This window comes from Echiichthys vipera (genome assembly GCF_963691815.1).
Source record: "Echiichthys vipera genome assembly, chromosome: 19".
NCBI lineage: Eukaryota > Metazoa > Chordata > Actinopteri > Perciformes > Trachinidae > Echiichthys > Echiichthys vipera.
In genome coordinates this window covers 5,018,750-5,038,053 of record NC_139844.1, presented here as the reverse complement: position 1 = coordinate 5,038,053, position 19,304 = coordinate 5,018,750, and the positions used below count along the sequence as shown (strand labels likewise).

At 42.6% G+C, this 19,304-nt stretch overlaps 1 protein-coding gene across 2 annotated transcripts; it reads right to left on the bottom strand.

The window, feature by feature from the left end:
* Positions 1-1,020: 1,020 nt before the first annotated feature.
* On the bottom strand, positions 1,021-18,418 carry katna1 (katanin p60 (ATPase containing) subunit A 1). Of its 2 annotated transcripts, none has more exons than XM_083933507.1 (11): positions 18,304-18,418; positions 15,081-15,246; positions 14,857-14,996; positions 7,984-8,179; positions 7,656-7,771; positions 6,329-6,434; positions 6,083-6,241; positions 3,943-4,069; positions 3,617-3,751; positions 2,069-2,195; positions 1,021-1,408 (listed from the first exon to the last, which is right to left on the bottom strand). In XM_083933507.1, exons 2-11 carry the CDS (start codon positions 15,240-15,242, stop codon positions 1,210-1,212), a joined length of 1,467 nt encoding a protein of 488 aa, XP_083789633.1. In that variant the 5' UTR covers positions 15,243-15,246; positions 18,304-18,418; the 3' UTR covers positions 1,021-1,209. The 2 variants fall into 2 exon arrangements, with proteins under 2 accessions (XP_083789633.1, XP_083789634.1); XM_083933508.1 differs by having other exon boundaries at positions 1,198-1,408; positions 2,077-2,195.
* Positions 18,419-19,304: the final 886 nt, after the last annotated feature.

Genomic DNA, 19,304 nt, shown 5'->3' with positions numbered 1-19,304 from the left:
TTGAAAAGGTCTGTTCGGAGAATATCGAGGCAGCAGGAGGAGGATTTCAGAAATATGTCCTCCAAGGTCCTATGGTTAATCACATGAAATTGTAATTAACCATTGGTTTGAAGTGGATACATGGACAAAACATGTCCTGCACCTGATGGATATCAGTTTGGGCGTATATCTTTTTTGATGTGCACCATCATGAAAACCTTTTTAAACAAACATATATATATGCTTAGGGTGATTTATGGTGTCAGATATAGCTATTTTTAAAATTCTTTATTTAGACGTCCATCCATTGACTGATACTGAATATGATTTTTATTGAGTTCCACTGCACCTGACTGACAACACCAATCAGAGCCGAGGACAGTGTCAATAACTGCTCTGAGCTCTGGTCAAACTGTAACTAGACAGTGCTGATCAAAAGACTGTTACTCTAGTGCAGGGCTGCCAACCCTGCTCCTGGAGGGCCACTGTCCTGCATGTTTTAGGTTTGTTTCTGCTCCAACACATCTGAATCTAATGTTGTGCTCGTTATCAAGCAGCTGAAGCTTGTCACAGGTTTGAAAATCTTTAGACTTAGGTGTGTTAGAGCAGAGAGAAACCTAAAACATGCAGGACAGTGGCTCTCCAGGAGGAGGAGGGTTGGACAGCCCTGCTCTAGTGCCTATGTTTTGCATGAAGTGTTTTCAGAAACCGAAGTTTGAACGGTCGGTCAGCTGGTGGGCGGTGCTTGGTTTTGTTTTGTTTGGACTTTGTCACAATTCAATTTAAAGTTAAACGCAAAATACAAAACAATGTTCTAATTCACATAGAAAAGGTCTATTTTCATATAGGAAGGGCCCCTGTGATTATCGTGGTAGTGCAGGCTGAGAGAGCACACTGAACACTTGCTGTATTGTTTTCAGCAGAGAGCCTCAATAAGAAGTCTCTACATAAGTCTACATAATGCTTAGTAAATAAACTTACATGACAATTTGAATATCAATAATCATAAACTTTATTTATAGAAATATCATTAGTGTTAAGTGCATTTTAAAAAAGGAAAAAACAGGAGTAACATTTTGTTGGCATTTAGCTTGGTATCTCACTGTCACTGTGAATGATTCAGAAATACACAGTTAAAACTAAACTCATCATTCACCACAGCCACAACCGTCACCACTCACCTACAACCATAGTTACACATTCAAACAGTGACTCAGAGGCACATGGTTTTCAGCAGGACCCAAACTCTTCGATCCACTTTTCATATTTCTCCAGGTCAGATGCGGACACAGATTTGGACACTTTCTTCAGGGCGGACTCAAAGTCCTCCATGGTGGTGGGCATGTGCATCTCATCCCGGGAAATGTTGCGGATCTCCTCTGGTGTGAGGCCCTCGATCCTTCTCCTCATGGCCATCAGGGAGGCGTCCCTGTGGTATAACAACACTTTCATTTCAACACTTTTTATAAATCACACGCATCACTGATTCCTACAATAATCCCTCCAGCCCTTGCCTTTATTGTGCTCTTCAGCAATCTGCTGGAATAAAAAAAGAAAATGCTAAGAGTTTTTTTCAATACACACATTTATAAGGCATTTTTCAGCAAGTGGCCACATTTAAGATTTGACAAATGAGATTAAGCATAACCATAAAAGCGTGAAAAGTCATCAGAGCGTAAATAAAAGAATTTCAAATGAGGTAAGGAAACTTCAATTAGGACTGTGAACATTACACATTTGAATTGTATTCTCTTGCTGCTGATGACCTTCGGTTTTCCCCAGAAAGCTCCAGTGGTGGTGGACAGCAGGAGGATCAAGATTCAGTACCTGACTGTATTTTAATGATTGATGACATGTTTCCTTTATTTGACAGTGATTAACACACAGAAAGAAAAAGGAGTAAGACCTGCAACATACTGTAAGTCCCTGGTTCGGAACGGAACAAGGAATGTTGTACTTCTATGGTATGGGTCAAGACATCCATGTGTTTATTGAAGCAAAGATCATACTTGGACCATATTTGCTGTTTGATCTCTGTTGGAAATAAAAAGCATTGGTTTGAAGGATGGAAAGCAGCAGAGATGCTGACCTGCACACATTGGTGATGTCGGCTCCTGAGTAACCCTCCAGCTGCTCTGCGATCTTGTCCAAGTCCACATCGCTGGCCAGCTCCAGCTCCTTCAGGTTGATCCGGAGCAGCTCCACCCGCCCTTTGGCTGCAAAATGAAATGCAACAGTAAGTGGAGCAGGCAGGAAGCTCATTATTCTGTCCATGGCCTATCGATACACCATCCAGGGGCACGTTCAATCCAAACTTAAACGTAAACGGTGCAGATCCTTTTGCTACCGTTTGCAGGTTGCCTCGAAACGGTGAGCAACAGGCTTTGAGGTGTGATTTCTCCTGTTTGGTGGGTTTGTCTGAGGTGTGTTCTGAAAAACGTGACACAACACGGTGTAAATAAACATTTTGAGACATTTTGTCAGGGCTGCACACACCCCTGGTAACAAATGTAAAGGGCCAACTACAGGTAGGCACAAACTGGGCAAGACAGACAGCTACTCAAGACAGATGTCCGTCCTCCACAGAGCTGAGAGCACGAGCATGAGTCCAACGTTCCTGCCTGTTATAGGGAAGGTTTTCATTGCCACCGCACTCTACAGGGGAATTGTTGGGTCTATGTAAATCATAAATAAGTCATAGAGTGTGGTCTTTACCTACTCTGTAAAGTGTCCTGAGATAACTTTTGTTATGATTTGGCACTGAAAATAAAATTGAATTTAGTGGCTCAGGGATCCCTGAAAGACCCAGGTTCTCTTCCATTCATTTGGTTTGTGGTAATGGTAAATGGACTTGTACTTCTATGGCACCTTTTTAGTCTTGGGACTACTCAAGGCGCTTTCACACTACTTGTCACATTCACACTAAAGGCAGTGGACATCTACATACCATAATTTAATCTAACCATTCATATCCACAAACTTCGAGGTTCAGTGTCTTGCCGAAGGACACTTGGGCATGCGGAAAGGAGTAGCCGGGGATTGAACCCCGATCTCTTGAATGGACGACCTGCTCTACTGCTAAGCCAGCCATTATAATGCTGTAATATTTGTTTGGGGACAAACACCTCTGAAGCACAAGCTTAACTGAAATGATAAGGGCATATGGACCTGAGGCCCTATGTCAAATCTACTTTTAACACTTATAATTCATGTTGATATTGTGCGCCATGTTGCACTTAATGTTGCTTTCATTCAATCACCAGAAACTGACACAAAAGGTAAGGCAGGCAGCATTCCAGGATAAGATTACTGGTGTTCAAAACAGAATATAATGCAGCTGCATGTGAGTCTGCTGTGTGCACTGTAGTCAAAGGTGACAGGATACAGCAGACGGGGGTCAGTAAGGGCTCTTTTCTGCCCCATGGCCTCTAAAGTGGGTTCATCTGGTATGAGCCCACTTTATGCAGTTAATAAGGCAGTAACTGCTGTAGATATTATGAAGTCTTTCAGTTTTGTAGAACAGTAAACGCTCACAGGTCACATGAGTCTGCAGTAACTTAGGTCACTCAATCACTTTCATTGAATAACACTTGTCATGATTCATGGAGACTGCCGAGCAGCAAAGAAAGGAGTGTACTTGAAGGCAGAGGGATGTAGATCCTCTTCTCCAGCCGTCTTCTCAGGGCCTCATCGATGTCCCATGGGAAGTTGGTGGCAGCCAGCACCATCACCATCTTTGATGGATCATCGTTTTCTGACGCTCCCCCGACACCTACACAAAGGTCAAGACTTCCATCAGGGTTCTTTGCAGTTAAAAGAGTTCACGCACAGTTTATGTCAAATGCTTGGAACTATGGCAGAAAACTAATGTCAAACATTTTGGTAATAAAACATTTTTAAGAGTGAATATAAGATAAATGGTAAATAGAGTTGTGGTTGTGTTACTGTCTATAGGTATTATACCATCCATCTGCACCAGAAGCTCGGCCTTGACTCTCCGGCTGGCCTCATGTTCCTCTGAAGTCCCTCTGCGGCTGCACATGGAGTCAATTTCATCAATGAAGATCGTAGCGGGAGCGTAATGACGTGCCTGACCAAGACCACAATATGTTATTGATATAAAATATTCCATAAGTAGTATGTCTGAATAAAAAAAAAAAAGTTTAACTTGATTTGTGAATAAGATGCCTAATATGAATTAGGCATCTAAAGTTGAAAGGGTGTAGTAAGTGATTTTTTGACCACTAGAGGCCGACAAATTCACAAATGAAGCATATAACTTACTTTAAACATACTGTATATCATATTTACTTTTCCTTTCAACTTCTTTCTCTGGATGCAAACTAGTGCATATTAATCTGTGTGAGCTGGACTTGAAGATCGCTTTTGTTAAAGTGAAATTCCGGCGTAAAAGGTCTTTTTTGGCAAAAACACTCATCAAATAAGCCTCAGAGACTATTTTTTAAAGTAACAACTATAAACGAAGAAATCCGGTAGAGTCACTAACAGCCAAATGCGGCTAACACGGGGCAGCACAGTTAAGGCATTAAAACATCTTTTTTAACAACCAATTCTGTTCAAAATAACACCAAACCTCTGCAGTAGCATGAGAAGAATCCTTACCAGTAGCGACTGCTCTAAGACTGCAAGGGAAGCTCAGCTTCCCCTATAATGTCACCAAAAAAAGTGGTGAAATATGCACTGCTGTGTGTACATTTCATTGACTAAATACGCACTATAAAGCCTTCATCTTTAGTTCAGAATCAGCTTCTTATCACAGGTTACCAGAGCAACTTCCTTCTCATTCATCCTCACAGCTCCACAGCTCTTTACACAGTCGGACGCTCAGCTTCTACTGACTTCAATGGGGAAGCGTGGAGCGAGTTGTTCCACTGCAGCCAAACTAGACGCTCATTGGATAAATGCTGGGCTTTGTCCCGCCCATCGGATGCTCAGCTCAGGGGGTCCATGGGGCAGTGGGCTCGCCCGGACGCTCTGCTTCTGCATGATGATTGGATGAGCTGTCTGAGGCAGAATCCTTTTTTTGATTGACAGCTAAATGAGTGAATCAGCGATCTTGAAGAATAAACATCCAGTGGAGCATTTTCCAAGTTTTTCATTCCGTTGTTCTGAACTGATCCGGAGACTTTACCGATCCCCAGAGACTTTGTCTTTGTTAAAAACGACTAGTGTTGTGTTTGGAGACTCTGTTCTGTCACTCTGCGGTTTCTTTCCCCAAAGAGCAGCGGCAGCTGCGGAGCTTCTCCCCCCGTCACTCACACTCACAGGCGGTCACACTTCTCAGTGGCCTGGTGCAGCAGCTCCAGCTGGGCCAAGGCCGTTTAAGCAGCCTAGCTCTGCTGCCATTGAGAGGACACTGGTCAAGTCCCTGGAAAAGACGCCTAGTTGGTACGACAAGGTCACAGATCATTTTCTTAGAATTTACATAGAAATAAACAAACACATTTATGATGTTGGCCGGAAAAATTAGCTTCCCTTCCGTGAAAGACCAGCAGCCGCCACTGGTCCTTACACATTAACTGAAGCACCAACAATGTAGTTGGTGAACCAGGAGTTTATTAAAAGAGTGTTTTAAAGACTTACCTACTGGCCGCTGTACCAGCTCCTCTCATAAAGTCAATCCCAAAGGAAGGAGCCCATTTGTGCTTTGTTTCCTGTGTAGGGACTCTTCTAATGCTGCTGCAGAGGTTTGCTGTTATTTTGAGCAGTATTATTGGTTAAAAAAGATGTTTGAATGCCTTCACCGTGCTGCCCCGAGCTAATCAGTGTTAGCTGCATTCGACTGTTAGCACCTCTCCAGGATTTCTCCGTCTCGAGGGCTATATGATGAGTGTATTTGCCGAAAAAGACCCTGGCATTATTTTACGCCAGAATTTCACTTTAAGTGTGAACTCTCAAATCAAATCAAATGTTTCCCATTGACAGATTAACTTGGACTTCAAGGCCGCTTATCTCATTGTTATTATATATTTCATTTAAAAAATACTACTTGGTAGACTTGCAGATATGCCCCAAACATTTAAAAATCCTAGAAACCATGACTTGGTTGTCAACGTTAGCAATCACATATGTAAAGTCTCACCATTTCAAAGAGAAGGCGAACTAGCTTCTCAGACTCCCCTCTGTACTTGGAGGTGAGAGTAGATGAGGAGACGTTGAAGAATGTGGTTCTGCACTCAGTAGCAACTGCTTTAGCCAAAAGTGTTTTTCCTGTGCCTGGGGGTCCCACCATAAGTACTCCCTAAATGTAAAAAAAGAGTTTCTGTGCATTGATATTGGTGATATAATTCACAAAAGAAATCAAACTAAATTCTCTTTAAATCTGCACCTTCCATGGTCTTCGTATGCCTTTGAAAAATGCTGGCATCCACATTGGCAACACGACCGCTTCTTTCAGGAGTTTTTTTGCATCTTCCAAGTCTGCAATGTTTCCCCTGAGAAACAGATGAGACAGAGACATTACACCTGCAGGATCTCAGGACGGCTGTGAAAAAAACACCCACCATTCTTGTTAAGAGTCTGCACGGTTTCATTTGTATTCACCTAATGGACCGTTTCACCTGGTGTCAGCAGTTCTTACTAACTGAACGATTTGAAGAACATATCAAACTGTGATCTGTAAGGCAATAATGACAGGCCGCTGGTACTGGCAATGTTTTTAAACAGCTCTAAGCTGCTGGAGTCACTTTAAAATCACCATTACTATGTTTGCTAAATATATCTAATATCTTGTTTGAACCAAGAAAACAACAGCTACTAAGTATTAGTTTCACTTCTTTTACTTTAGATTTCATTAATAACTTGAGTACAGACTTATTTAGGCCTTGTCCACAGGAACATGGTTATTTTTGACACTTTTATGGCCCTGGTTAAAAAAAATTCCCGTCCACACCACCGGTATGATAAAAAATATCTCCGTCACCATGAAACGGCAAAATCCGCTTCCATCAACTGGTCACGTCTAGAGCGCTCCACACGTCTCCATGGATACAGCTGACTGCTTACCGTCACACAGTGTGACGTCAAACAATGTCGACAAGAAATTGAGGTTTTCCTCAGTTTTCCTGTCCACACATGACTGCTGAAACTTGACTTTTCTAAAAAGTTCAGTCTTGACTCCTGTTACAAAAAACTCCAGTTTCAGGAGCAACAACTGTGGTTACGTGTGGATGGACAAACCATGAAACAGAGAAACACACACTTTCAAAAATACCTGCGTCCGTATGGACGGGCCCTAAAATTGCAGCTCTCAGAATTTGAAAGCTGCATTTCAACTTTTCATAACAATTTATCCTTAACGTGCTCTGCTATTGGTTTTGCTAAATTTATTGCAGATGATGCAGGGGTCTTTTAGCTTTAATCACTTCCAGTTGTTGTCTCAGTGTCAGGCTGCTTTGTATTAAGTGGTTATAGAATGACACAGAATTCTTCAAGTTCTATACCAAACTTATTTCTGAAAAAAACATAAAAGAACCACCCTCTTGGAAAATCTCACCCTGAGATAAGGAGAGTGATGAAGAGTCCAGTACAGAGGCTCTTGTGGGACGTGTTTAGCCTAGCTCACTACAAAGACTGGAAGGAAGAGTGAGCTGTTAACGAGTACATTGCCCAAAATGACACACACAATCTGAATGAATGAATGGATGAACATGTACCATTTCACATTTGGATTCTGAGATATAATATCTCTCTCCAGAGCTTCCACAAGGTCTTTATCATATCCTGTCCCGTCAAACTTTTTCACTTCTTTCTCCTGGACGTCTGCTTTGCTCTGGAGGGCGGACAAAGAACACGATTGCTCTTCTTTACTCACTGGGTCTGGTTTCTTTCACACAAAAAACTGGAATTACAGGCTAGGTATAGCTGTAGGTAAACAAGTAGCATGTGGATACTGTTTAATCAACAATGCAAATAGCTGTCTCTGTATATATGTTCTGCATTAAGAAGGAGAAGGTGGTGTGTTGATACCACAAACATGCTCACCTTATCATCCTTTGCTTTGGCAGCAGCCTCTTTTGACTCCTTCTTTTCTTTGCCCTTAGGTGGTTTGCTTCTGTCCCCGTTGGCTCCGCGGGGTGAGTGCCTCTGCTGGGCCCTCACAGCCACACTCAGCCTGTTGTTCGGAGGTTTACTGTCTTTATTGGGGTTAGCTGGCCGCCTGACAGGAGAAGGAGAATATCTGTGAAAGGAGAAGAGGGAGTTATTAACAACAACAACAACAACCATCAGCCTTTAAGCCACAACTCATGCATTTTGATTTATCCAAACAATTTTATGACTTGTGATATATTTTTTTGTGATGGTTTTATTCTAGCATTGGGAGCCCGTCCTGACCTCTGAGCTCCATTGTATTTTACTCTCAGATCAGTCTGGTAATGTGCGGAGGAGAAGATTTGGAGAAATTTGCCAAGTGAACGACCGATCAGCGTTGGTTTTGAGGTGGATTTAAGTGACGAAACGAGTAGAGACTGTTGAGTGTAAACAACAACATGGATACTTCCACAGATAAGATGAGCAGCTATGGATCAAGCCGCTCACTAACTCTTTTTTCTCTGGATCCTTCTGTTGAATATGGACCGGGCTCCTGAAATTGGGCCTTTGATCCGTAAATTCACGTCACACAAAGGGAAAATATCCTTTTCCCACATGTTGTTTCCTTTCTGAGCTTTGCCTCCACGCTGTTAGTACGTCACATGCTTCAGTGATCTGATTGGTTGATTTGGCCCGTATGTTGGTGATAGACAGATGGTTTGTCCAATCAGCAACCAGTATTTTCACCCCTTCCCAAAGGTTCTCCAAACCAGTGTTCACATGGATATGCTGAGACAAGGAGAATCAATCCATCTGGAGGAGTCAGGTTGTTTTTTTCATGCCACAGCAATAATAAGTGCTGGAATTACATTGGGACTGGATTAAAACAAAAGAACACTAGGAAGACAAGCTGCCTGTAGCATATGTATTACAGCATTGTCAGTTTAAAATACAAAAAAAAAAACACGATAAGTAACAGAATAAATAATGTTTGTGTGTATACATATCTCCTGTCCATCAAATAAATGACAGTAGGGATGCACCGATCCAATACTGATATCAGGTATCGGGCTGATACTGACTTAAACAGATTGCTGGGTCAGGTACTGGGCACGATGGAGCTGATCACTTCAATACATGTTTATAGACATCATATACTGGAATATTTATTCCTGTTTAAGTTTTGCCAATTTGTTGCTGCATTTAAAAAGGTTCACACTTGAACTGGAAATGCTGTTAATGTCGTTTTTTATTGTTCATAATTTGATAGAATGTGGTTATACCACTGCTGTACTAGCATGTTTTTTTTTTTAAATAACCAAGGAACTTCAACAAAAACCTTTATTTTGTGATCAAAATTAGAGAACCCTTTCAGATCCCTCCCAGTTATTGGTGTTAATCTGGAACCTGGTGACAGTTGACTTCATTGTTGGACACACCCTATTTATCGGCAGCTCTCCTGGTTACTTTGAAAGATGGCAGCTGCTCTAAGGAGACTGAAACCCTGAGACAGCAGGTTGTCCAGATGAAGGCCAGAGGGACGACCCTCTCAGCCATCAGAGAGAGGTTGGGCGTTCACAGTCTTTGATTTCAAGAATATTTAAACTTTACAAGGACACAGATTAATTTAAGTCCCTCAAAAAGGCTGGTCGTCCACATAAAACAAGTGCACAAGAGGACAGGATTAAGAGAAGACTCTCAATGGGGAATCGGTTCAACACTGCAGCTGGAGTTGGTCTCCAGTTCAGTGCTGAACAGGACAAGGATCTGTCTCTGCACACAATGGCCCTCATTTATCAAACAAATGTACGGCAGAAAAACGTGCGTACGACCATTTCCAAGCAAACTTCAGCATTTATCCATTTGGACGTGAGCGGGAGCTACGATCAAATCTCACGTCAGGTCTGAGATGTGGCTGAAAATAATGAACAAACCTCAGCTGTCATTAAGCATAAGCAGTCACATATTAAGAACAGATCAAAGCGGATTCTTAAAACGAATAAAAAATAAAAATTGTGGTTGGAGCAATTGATTGTACTCATGTGCGTCTGAAGGCACCATCCATGAATGATTACGCATTCGTCAATCGCAAAAACTACGACTTGATAGATGTACAGGTGATTTGTGATGCCAAGCTATCGCTTTTAAACGTGGTGGACACACACACACAGAGACAGAGAGACAGAGAGAGAGAGAGAGAGAGAGAGAGAGAGAGAGAGAGAGAGAGAGAGAGAGAGAGAGAGAGAGAGAGAGAGAGAGAGAGAGAGAGAGAGAGAGAGAGAGAGAGAGAGAGAGAGAGAGAGAGAGAGAGAGAGAGAGAGAGAGAGAGAGAGAGAGAGAGAGAGAGAGAGAGAGAGAGAGCTCTAGCCCCCCGCGACCCCGACAAGCGGTTGAAGATGAATGAATGAAATGACTGCCTCCGTTATTCTTTTCAATACAGCGTTTTTACGGGCCCCTTTTATTCCACTCTTAAAACTCCCAAAAAGCACATCTTTATTTTGCTCCATCTCGGATGTCAGGATGCCGATCTCTGTTTCGGAAAAGTTTCTTTTCCTACCAGTGTTTCTTCTCTCCATGTTTGACCTCAGTTGGCGAGGCCTCCGAACCAGGAATATTTAAGGGCGTAACATGTTATTGACGATCAAATTCAGCCGCTCATTCGTACGCCAGGATTAGTCAGATACGAATGTTTCATAAATCACACGTGGGTCCTGTCATACGACCAATTCTGCGCTCTGATCTGCGCCTGTTTTTATGCAAGATTGATAAATGAGGGCCACTGTCTTATTGTTTAAGACTTTTTGGAGTGAAAGCCCACTCTGCAGTGACCAAACCTCTCATCAGCAGAAAGAATAAAAAGGCTAGACTTGACTTTGCTGAGGAGCATGTTGTGTGGACAGAGGAGAACTGGTCCAGAGTGACTTCAGTGATGAGAGGACGTTCAGGTTATTTGGGTCTGATGGAAACATTATGTTGGGCGTAGGACTGGGGAAAGACTGAACCCAGAGTGTGTAAAGAAGTCAGTTCCATTTGGAGGAGGAAGTGTCATGGTTTGGTTTCTGCAGCAGGAGTTGGGCCTCTTGTACAGCTACATGCCAGCATGAATGCAAATGTTTGTGAACCTCCTTCAGCAACATGCAACACCTTCACTGCAACTGTCTCCCAATCAGCTGCAATTTTAATACAAGACAATGTCCCCTGTCACACTGTAAAACAGGTGAAGCAGTTCCTTAAAGCTAAGAATATAGAAACAATGAAATGTCCAGCCCAGAGTCCAAAATACAAAGTACAGTACAAAATAATCGTTTTGTTGAGGTGCCTTGGTTATTTAAAAAAAAAAAACGTGCTAATACAACAGTGGTATAGCCACAGCCTGGCTTAAAAATAGAAGAATCCTCCTATAAAAAGGTACTTTAATTTTATCCAATGGAACGGTGATGATGTGTTTGAATTCTAAATTGATATGAACTAATGAATAGTCAGACATCTCGCTCCCCGTGCGGCCTTACTGCACATCTGTACGGGCCTCTCAGTGTCTCCTGTCTGCTGAGCTGCTTCACAGAGTGCTGAGCACAGCTTATAATTCATCATGCTGGACTCGGTGGTCGGTGAATCGCCCGACCCTAACAAATTGTTATAAACTGGAGACAATGCATGCATTATATGGGAACATTTAGAAAATGATTTCATCAAGTGTTCAAGCACCCAGACTGAAAAGAAAAAAAGAAAAACAGAGGCAGTCTGAGGCTGCCAGGCCACCTTTCTAAAGGGCAGAAACAAAACAGGCTCACATCAGGGACTCACATGGACTAATCTCAATCATATGACTACATGAGGGCTATTGTTCACACACAAATAGTTTAAACAACCACCATCCCAAATATGGGCACTGCAATGGTGAACGGTGAACTAGAACGGCAAACTAGAGTACAATAGGGCTGCAAGACTGACATTGCAATTTTTTTGCTGCGATATATTATATATTAACATAAAAAAATAGCCTAAAGGAATTCTTCTCCCTCTTGGGGGGACCAGGAGCATGCTCTCCCAGGAGAAAAGTCCGCATGTTAAATGAATCAATCAGGTGTTCTTTGAGAGCAAAATCGAGAGGCTAGATCTATGAACAACGTTGTGCTCCAGTTCACCATTTAATCAGTGTGTTATGAGTGTTTATAGCTATTTTATTTGTGTTTTTGTCTTGTTCTTAACCTGCACTCAGTTTCTTTTTTCTTTTGCCCTTTTGACTCAAACTGCCATCACAAGTGCATTTCTCTGGCGTTGGCTCAATAGAGGGGGTCAAACAACCAGGTGCCACCCCAGTCAGAGAGCTGTGGGGTCATCCTAAAGAGGCTGGGTGTGGCTCCAAGTTAGAGTGCATACAGTATCATAAGAAACTAAATGATCTAAGGAATCCATCAGTACCAAGCACCTCATGCTAACTTGTAAGGGGGCTTAATAACGCTCCAAAGTTAGGCTGAATGTTGTTGAGGGAAAAAATGACACGGCCATTTTCAAAAGGGTCCCTTGACCTCTGGTCTCTTGGTATCTGAATGAAAACAGGTTCCATGGGTACCCACGAATCTCCTCTTTACAGACACATCAAATCTGGGATTTCAGACAGTTTGGGTCAAAAACAGTTTGCAGTTTTTCTCCTGCAGTATAAATGTGGTGTTTGTCCTATTCTATAACGGAGTATTGTAATATATCTGCATAGTGGGGTTCATAACAGTGTTGAAGGCCATAAATTGGCTCTGACTGTTGGATTCAATGAGCTCAGTTGTCGTCATGTGTGATGATGTTAGTCCCAACAGGAGACATTTCATTAACGTGAGAACATATAAAATAATCTGTTGTGACCTCTAAGATAACCACAGCCTCATGAAACTGTACAACCACAAACTAGAGACCTGGAGCATTCAACAAACATCTTTACTCCAGATTTATTATTTCAGAAATAGTCAGTGGGCCTGTCAGCAACCAGATGGAACATTAAGAGTTTAATGTTATTCCAACACACACTACATGCCACCCCTGCACAAGTCACTGCCCAACTTGGGCCACCCCAGTCAAAAAAGTCTGGACACACCCCTGCCCCCAACACAGAGCCATTGTGAGCTGAGTTGAATCCCCTGGGCAGACTGTGAGGACCCCACCCGTTGAGAAGTGTAAATATATTTTTGGTTTATGAAACTGTGGTGAGCCTACCTAGGCTGTAATGGAAAATACTGGATTAGTTATGGAAAATAAGAGCTGTGTGTTATTTTGTCTCAGGCAGCAAAATATGTTGTTAAAACTGATTGAGTTAATTTGACATTGCACATCCTACAGTGACATTATTGCATGCGCAAATCCCAATGTAAATAAAGAACCGATATACACTCAGCGGCCACTTTATCAGGCACACCTGGTGCTTAATAAAGAGTCAGTGTGGTCTTCTGCTGCTGTTCCCTCTCTGCTAGAAAGTAGGTGGTGTGTTGTGTGTTCACAGATGTTGGAACCAGGGGATATTTGAGTTACTGTTGCCTTTCTATCAGCTCCAACCAGTCTGGCCATTCTCCTCTGACCTCTGGCTAAAACAAGGCATTTGTGCCAACAGAACTGCCGCTCACTGGATCTTTTCTCTTTTTGGGACCATTCTCTGTAAACCCTAGAGATGGTTGTGTGTGAAAATCCCAGTAGATTAACAGTTTGTGAAACACTCAGAGTGGCCCGTCTGGCACCAACAGCCACGCCACGTTCAAAGTCACTTAAATATCCTTTCTTACCCGTTCTGATGCTGCTTTGAACTGCAGCACACCCTCCTCCCCCACGTCTACATGCCTGAATGCATGTGGTTGCTGCCATGTGATTGGCTGATTAGAAATTTGCGTTAACGAGTTGGACAGGAGCACCTAATAAAGTGGACGGTGAGGGTATATTGTGCAGTCCTAGTCTGCAGGGACCAGATTGGCAGTGATAAAAAAAAAAAAAAAACCTCAAGCAATGAGTAAGGAAGTTGAAGGTTGTATGTTGTCACCCTCTTCAAAAAATGGTTTATCCTATCAGATTTTCAAATGTTTAAAAAAACTGAACCTGGGCGGCTGGTGGAACAGTGGTTAGAGCAGTCGCCTGCAAGCAGCGGACGGCGGTTCGTGTCTGACCTGCGGAACTTTGCTCCATGCCCCCCCTCACCCCATTTTCTGTCTGTTCTATATAACAAATGCTTGGAAAACTGTCAAAATAAATAAACTTAAAAAAGTAAATAAATAAATAACTGAATCAAATATAGGGTTCATGATACTTATTAATGCTTTCACACAAAAGGTTTTGACAATAGACGACTATTGACATACAAATCGTGCTGTCAGTCAATTATGTAGCATAAGAGGATTACATGACATAGGCCAAAATACGAACACGCCTTTGTGACTCTGGCAGTTTTGACTTGGGCCAAATGACTTCTGGAATAAGTGACTCTGGCAAAACAGTGCCCTTCTGTCCCCACTACTATGACAGACCGTGGGGAATCACTAACCAATAGGGAACTAGACCAGCATCATCGCAGTAACTTCACTATCTGGGTAGAATTTTGTTCTTTCTGAAGTGGACACCGTCTTAAAAAGCTTATAAAATTCCCTCTGTCTTGTTACTTGGACAAAGAAACGGCTTAATTCACACTCTTGACACAGGCCATTATACTACAGGGTAGGCTCACATGAGCCGTTCACCTGAGGATGGAGGTGATTTTACCAGAGGAGGCCAGCATCCTAAAGAACTCACTCAGGCAAACAAAATCATTTAGTCAAAAAAAATTATTTTAAGAAGGTGAATAAATATGTGCAATACCTCTGTTCCACGTGCACAGGCCTTATTTCACAATCATCGTGGTTACTGGTTTTAGCAGCCGTTGCATCCAGCTGAAAGTTCTCCAGAGTCGACATTATGTCCTGGACTTGGCGATTCTCTTCACTGATTTCTTGCCACACCTGAGAAACAAACACAGAAACGTTCGAAAAGGCAGGACTCTACGATGCGATCCGTTCCGTTTTGTCTGATACGTTTTCGACTACCTCCTGCCATCTCTGCTGTAAACTGCTGTCTCGCAAGGTGTACACATGCTTCTTGATTTGTTCCAGTGATCCGTGATAGAGAACGCTGGCCGAGCTGTAGTTTCCCAGCAAGGCGTATTCGCGGGCCAGCTTTACGTTCTCAGTGATCTCTCGCAGACTCATGGTGCTGGGGGAATACAGAGCATACATGCACAAAGGTTACTGTTTTTAAGAGATTTAAGGGCTGTATTGCTGTTTGCACAGGTACAGGGCAGTAAAGGTACATAGGGATTATTGTACATATTGCTCAAAGTTAACTTTATTTTTTTTTAAAAGGCAAAGAAAGGCAATAAATGGAGCAGCATAAAAAATAACCTAAAAAAATGACATACTCAATTATTGCACATAAGGTATATGGTCAGGAAGCAGATGGTGTTTTATGGAGATGGCTGAGAAAAGCACTTAAATGATCTTTGAGGAGGAGGAGGGTATGGACAGGACGGATGATAACAGTGAGCAATAACATGTTACACTTCAGTTCAGTACTGACACATGAGAAACCCCCCCCCTAGAAAAGATCTGGTTTTAAGGTGGTTGAATCAGTTAATCGTTAATGGGGTGGAAAATAGCTTGTCCGTTTCTGGTCATAGTTTAAATGTTCTGACAGGCCTGAAATAGAGGCCTGTGGCTTCACTGGCTGCCAGCTGTGAAGAATAAAATGTTAGAAAGGCCACAATGGAATTCTGTCGTTCACCAACAAACAGATGCTCATCTGCTTTCAAGTGTCCCTGTCTTCACCAGAGCCAAACTAAACTGGATATTATATATATATATATATATATATATATATATATATATATATATATATATATATATTTATTTATATAATATTAATTATATGGAGCCGACCCATTTTGAAAGGAAGACTTTTTAAACTTTTGGTGCATCCTGCTGCTGTTGGAACATTATTCTACAGATTGTTTAGCTTTAAGCATTTGAACCATGCTAACGCGAATGGAGGAAGACGTCTTGTCAGAGCGTATAGTTCTTTTTTCAATGGAATTCCATTGCCAGGCAACAGCCTTGGTCCTTGTTAACTTCCTGTCAGCTGATGTCGTTCACATTCACTACAACAGGAAATAAACTAGGACAGATTTAGAATGCTTATGTTTACCACTTTGAAAAGGTCCGTACATCTCAGCTCAAGAATAAAGACAGTGAAGAGGAGGGTCTGTCACCACGGTAACACACGGTGACTTAGATCAGTAACTTTAATCTGACACTGATGTGGAAATATTAACGTGTTAGACTGGCCTCTGGTGACTGAAAAAAGGAGTCAGATTAGAGCAGTGTTACTAAGTACACGTTAGTGGCATCACTGGTCATCACTGACACAAGTTCCTGATGAATAGTTTATAATAAAGTTTTATTTAATAACAAGTTAGAAACTCCCTCTAAGGAGCTCGAGTGACACTGAAATGTCATAATAATAAAACTGTGTCCTGTAGAGTAGAACTAAACAGTTGTTAGCTGCATCGCTGCTAATAATGTTAGCAATAATAACAAACAGATCTGTTTATCACACGCATTATAGATAATACATACACATATAAATCAAAGGTTAAATAACATTTAACACTTACAGGAACACATTTGGTTCACCTATCCAAGCAGTAGTATTTCTGCTGTGTGTACTATAGCTGGCTGAATGGATGCATGAATTCATGAAAGGATCTCGTACCTGTAGCTGCCTCTGGGGAAGGGAAAATAATATTCTATCGCGCAGCTATTCCACCAATCAAACTACCAGGAATATGGGCATTCTGCCCTGAGCTCTGGGCTGGAGGCGCTTGTTCTGGCTTTAGCCTGTGCGAGTCTTGGTGTGCACAACTATACGTGTTGTTTGGTCAATACTGACGTTTTTTCTTTTCTTTTTTTTTTAGATTCCATTTTCGGATCTTTCAGTCACAGTGAAAACCGGGAACATATTTCCGGGGACAGCAGTAGCCGGGGACGTGTCACTGAAAAAGGGGATGTCTGGTCACCCTAAGTGCCCTCTAGGAGCCCTCTTCAGTGGCGAGGACGAGCTATATGTGCCCTTTTTGTTCCTTTCCTCCCCTGCCCCTCAAAGTCTGTGCACGCCACTGCCTTGATGCATAATATTGCCTTGTTTCATCACTTTACACCCGGGTTATGTAGGCTATTGTATCAGGATAAAAGGAGGTGCATCCCAGATCTTCCCGTTTCTTCAAATTCCACTTTTGATCTGGTCATGAATGAAAATCCAAACAGCAGAATGATCCAGTCTGATCGAAAAGAGCAGAAATGGGTCCTCATGGGGGTAACGACCAAGTTGAAAACTTTTTTCTGTAGAAATGCAAGGATGTATTGTTTCAAACTTAACAATAACAACGTTTTTCTAAAAAAAATCTGATTACGAACATTTTGTCTGTCGTGTTTTTGTGTACTTGGGGTGTCGGATCACCCGGGCAGAGAGAGATACACCCAGACTTTGCCGTTTGGACTTTCGCCTGTCACCTTGGCACCAAACCATACAGTGGATTAATGTCAATTTACTAGTTCTTCAAGGGAATCATCATATCCATAAAGCGAAATTCTCCAAATCTCCACCAAACTTTAATCCCTTCAGATTTGAAGTTTGTAACTATTTTGAGTCTGTCCACATCTATTTTGACTTTATTTATTGTCTTCTTTTTTCTCTATGCCTTTGTATCTTATTAAGTACTCTTATGTAATGTCATTATAAAGTAATGTGTATTGTTTTCTGAAAGGAGAACTGACACACATATCTATCTTTGTCATGTCTGATGCCACACTGTTCTGGTTGTACTAGATTTGTTCAAATTGCAAATAAAGAAAAAACAAACAAAGAAAAAAACCCATGACGCCAAACGTTGATAATAACAAGCTGTATGAAGTTGGCAGACATGTCCCCACAGTGAGTGAACTCTAGACGGACTTGTTCCGTAGATTAGCCGGAGCCTCGCCCGTCGAACTCAACAGTTTGTGGCGAAACGACTGAAGTCTAAAAAAAACGCGATGTTAGCGTTTCAGATGTGTGCCGAATACGCGACGTATCGGTCATCCCTTGCACTGTTGACTCTATGACACACGGTAAACGTCGGCTCACTCCCAACATCCTCCACCGCGAACGCCGAGTCGGGCGGTTGCTTTCCCCCACACACACGCCGCCCGGTCAACAAGTGTGAAAAACTCTACCAACCTTTCAAAACCCCGTAACGCTCCACTTTTCAGGCGGAGGGGACGACACGCAGAGTGCCCGCGGGTCAAAGAGTGGCTTCTGCAGGCGACAACCAGCCGAAACAACGCCGCACCACCGCTGGACTTTTGAAGCTCAGTGTACTAAACGGAAGTCAGCGGCAGCGCACGCTCCGCCGTTTGTCTGGTCTTCCGTTCATGAACTTCAAAATAAAACCGAGTCACTTTCAAATGTTAGACAAGTATGGAAAGTCAACGTACAGAAGTTGTCACCAGAGGCGGATTAATGCACAGGCTGGCCTAGGCTGCAGCCCCAGGTGTCCAGGGCCCCCGGATTGGACAGACTTTTTAAATCATTATTTACTAGGGGGGGGGGGGGGGGGGCAAGTCCATAAGGTCATTTTTGTTGTCAAATGATACATCACTCGCTGTTACTATGGTTACTAGAAAATACAGCAGCAAAATGTCAGAAAGGAAATGTGATAACAGAGCACAAAAGCGCAAGACCAAGATCTACTATAGAAAAATCAAGAGTGCAGACTCCTCTTCTGTTCTTTTTTCTGATAAAGCATGATTAATAATGTTGGGGGCCCAAACAAACAGTAGCCTAGGGGCCCCTGACCACCTTAATCCGCCACTGGTTGTCTCCACACGCACTCGCTATAGCAGGTGTCTCAAACTGATCCAGGAAAGGTGGCAGGGTGGCTGCAGGTTTTCATTTCAACCGAGCAACAACACATCTGGTCCAATAAATCAGTGACACCTGCTCTAGACCAGAGGTGTCCAACCCTGCTCCTAGAGGGCCACTGCCCTGCATGTTTTAACTGCTCTACCTGAGTCCGATGCTCTTGTTACAGGTTTGCCCTCATCGTTAGACTCAGGTGTGTTAGAGCAGGGAGAAGCCTAAAATATGCAGGAGCAGGATTGGACACCTCTAGTCCAGGGGTCCATCATCTGCAGCCGTCATTGTGTGTCCTTGGACAGGGCGCCAGGACGGCAGTCGAC

Excerpts from the sequence above, each read along its gene's own strand:
- katna1 (XM_083933507.1), bottom strand. The coding sequence starts at position 15,242 with ATGAGTCTGCGAGAGATCACTGAGAACGTAAAGCTGGCCCGCGAATAC. Across the intron at positions 3,752-3,942 it reads GCTTCTGGTGCAGATGGATG|GTGTCGGGGGAGCGTCAGAA; the intron begins GTATAATACCTA and ends ACCTTTGTGTAG. Across the intron at positions 2,196-3,616 it reads CTACATCCCTCTGCCTTCAA|CCAAAGGGCGGGTGGAGCTG; the intron begins GTACACTCCTTT and ends TTCATTTTGCAG.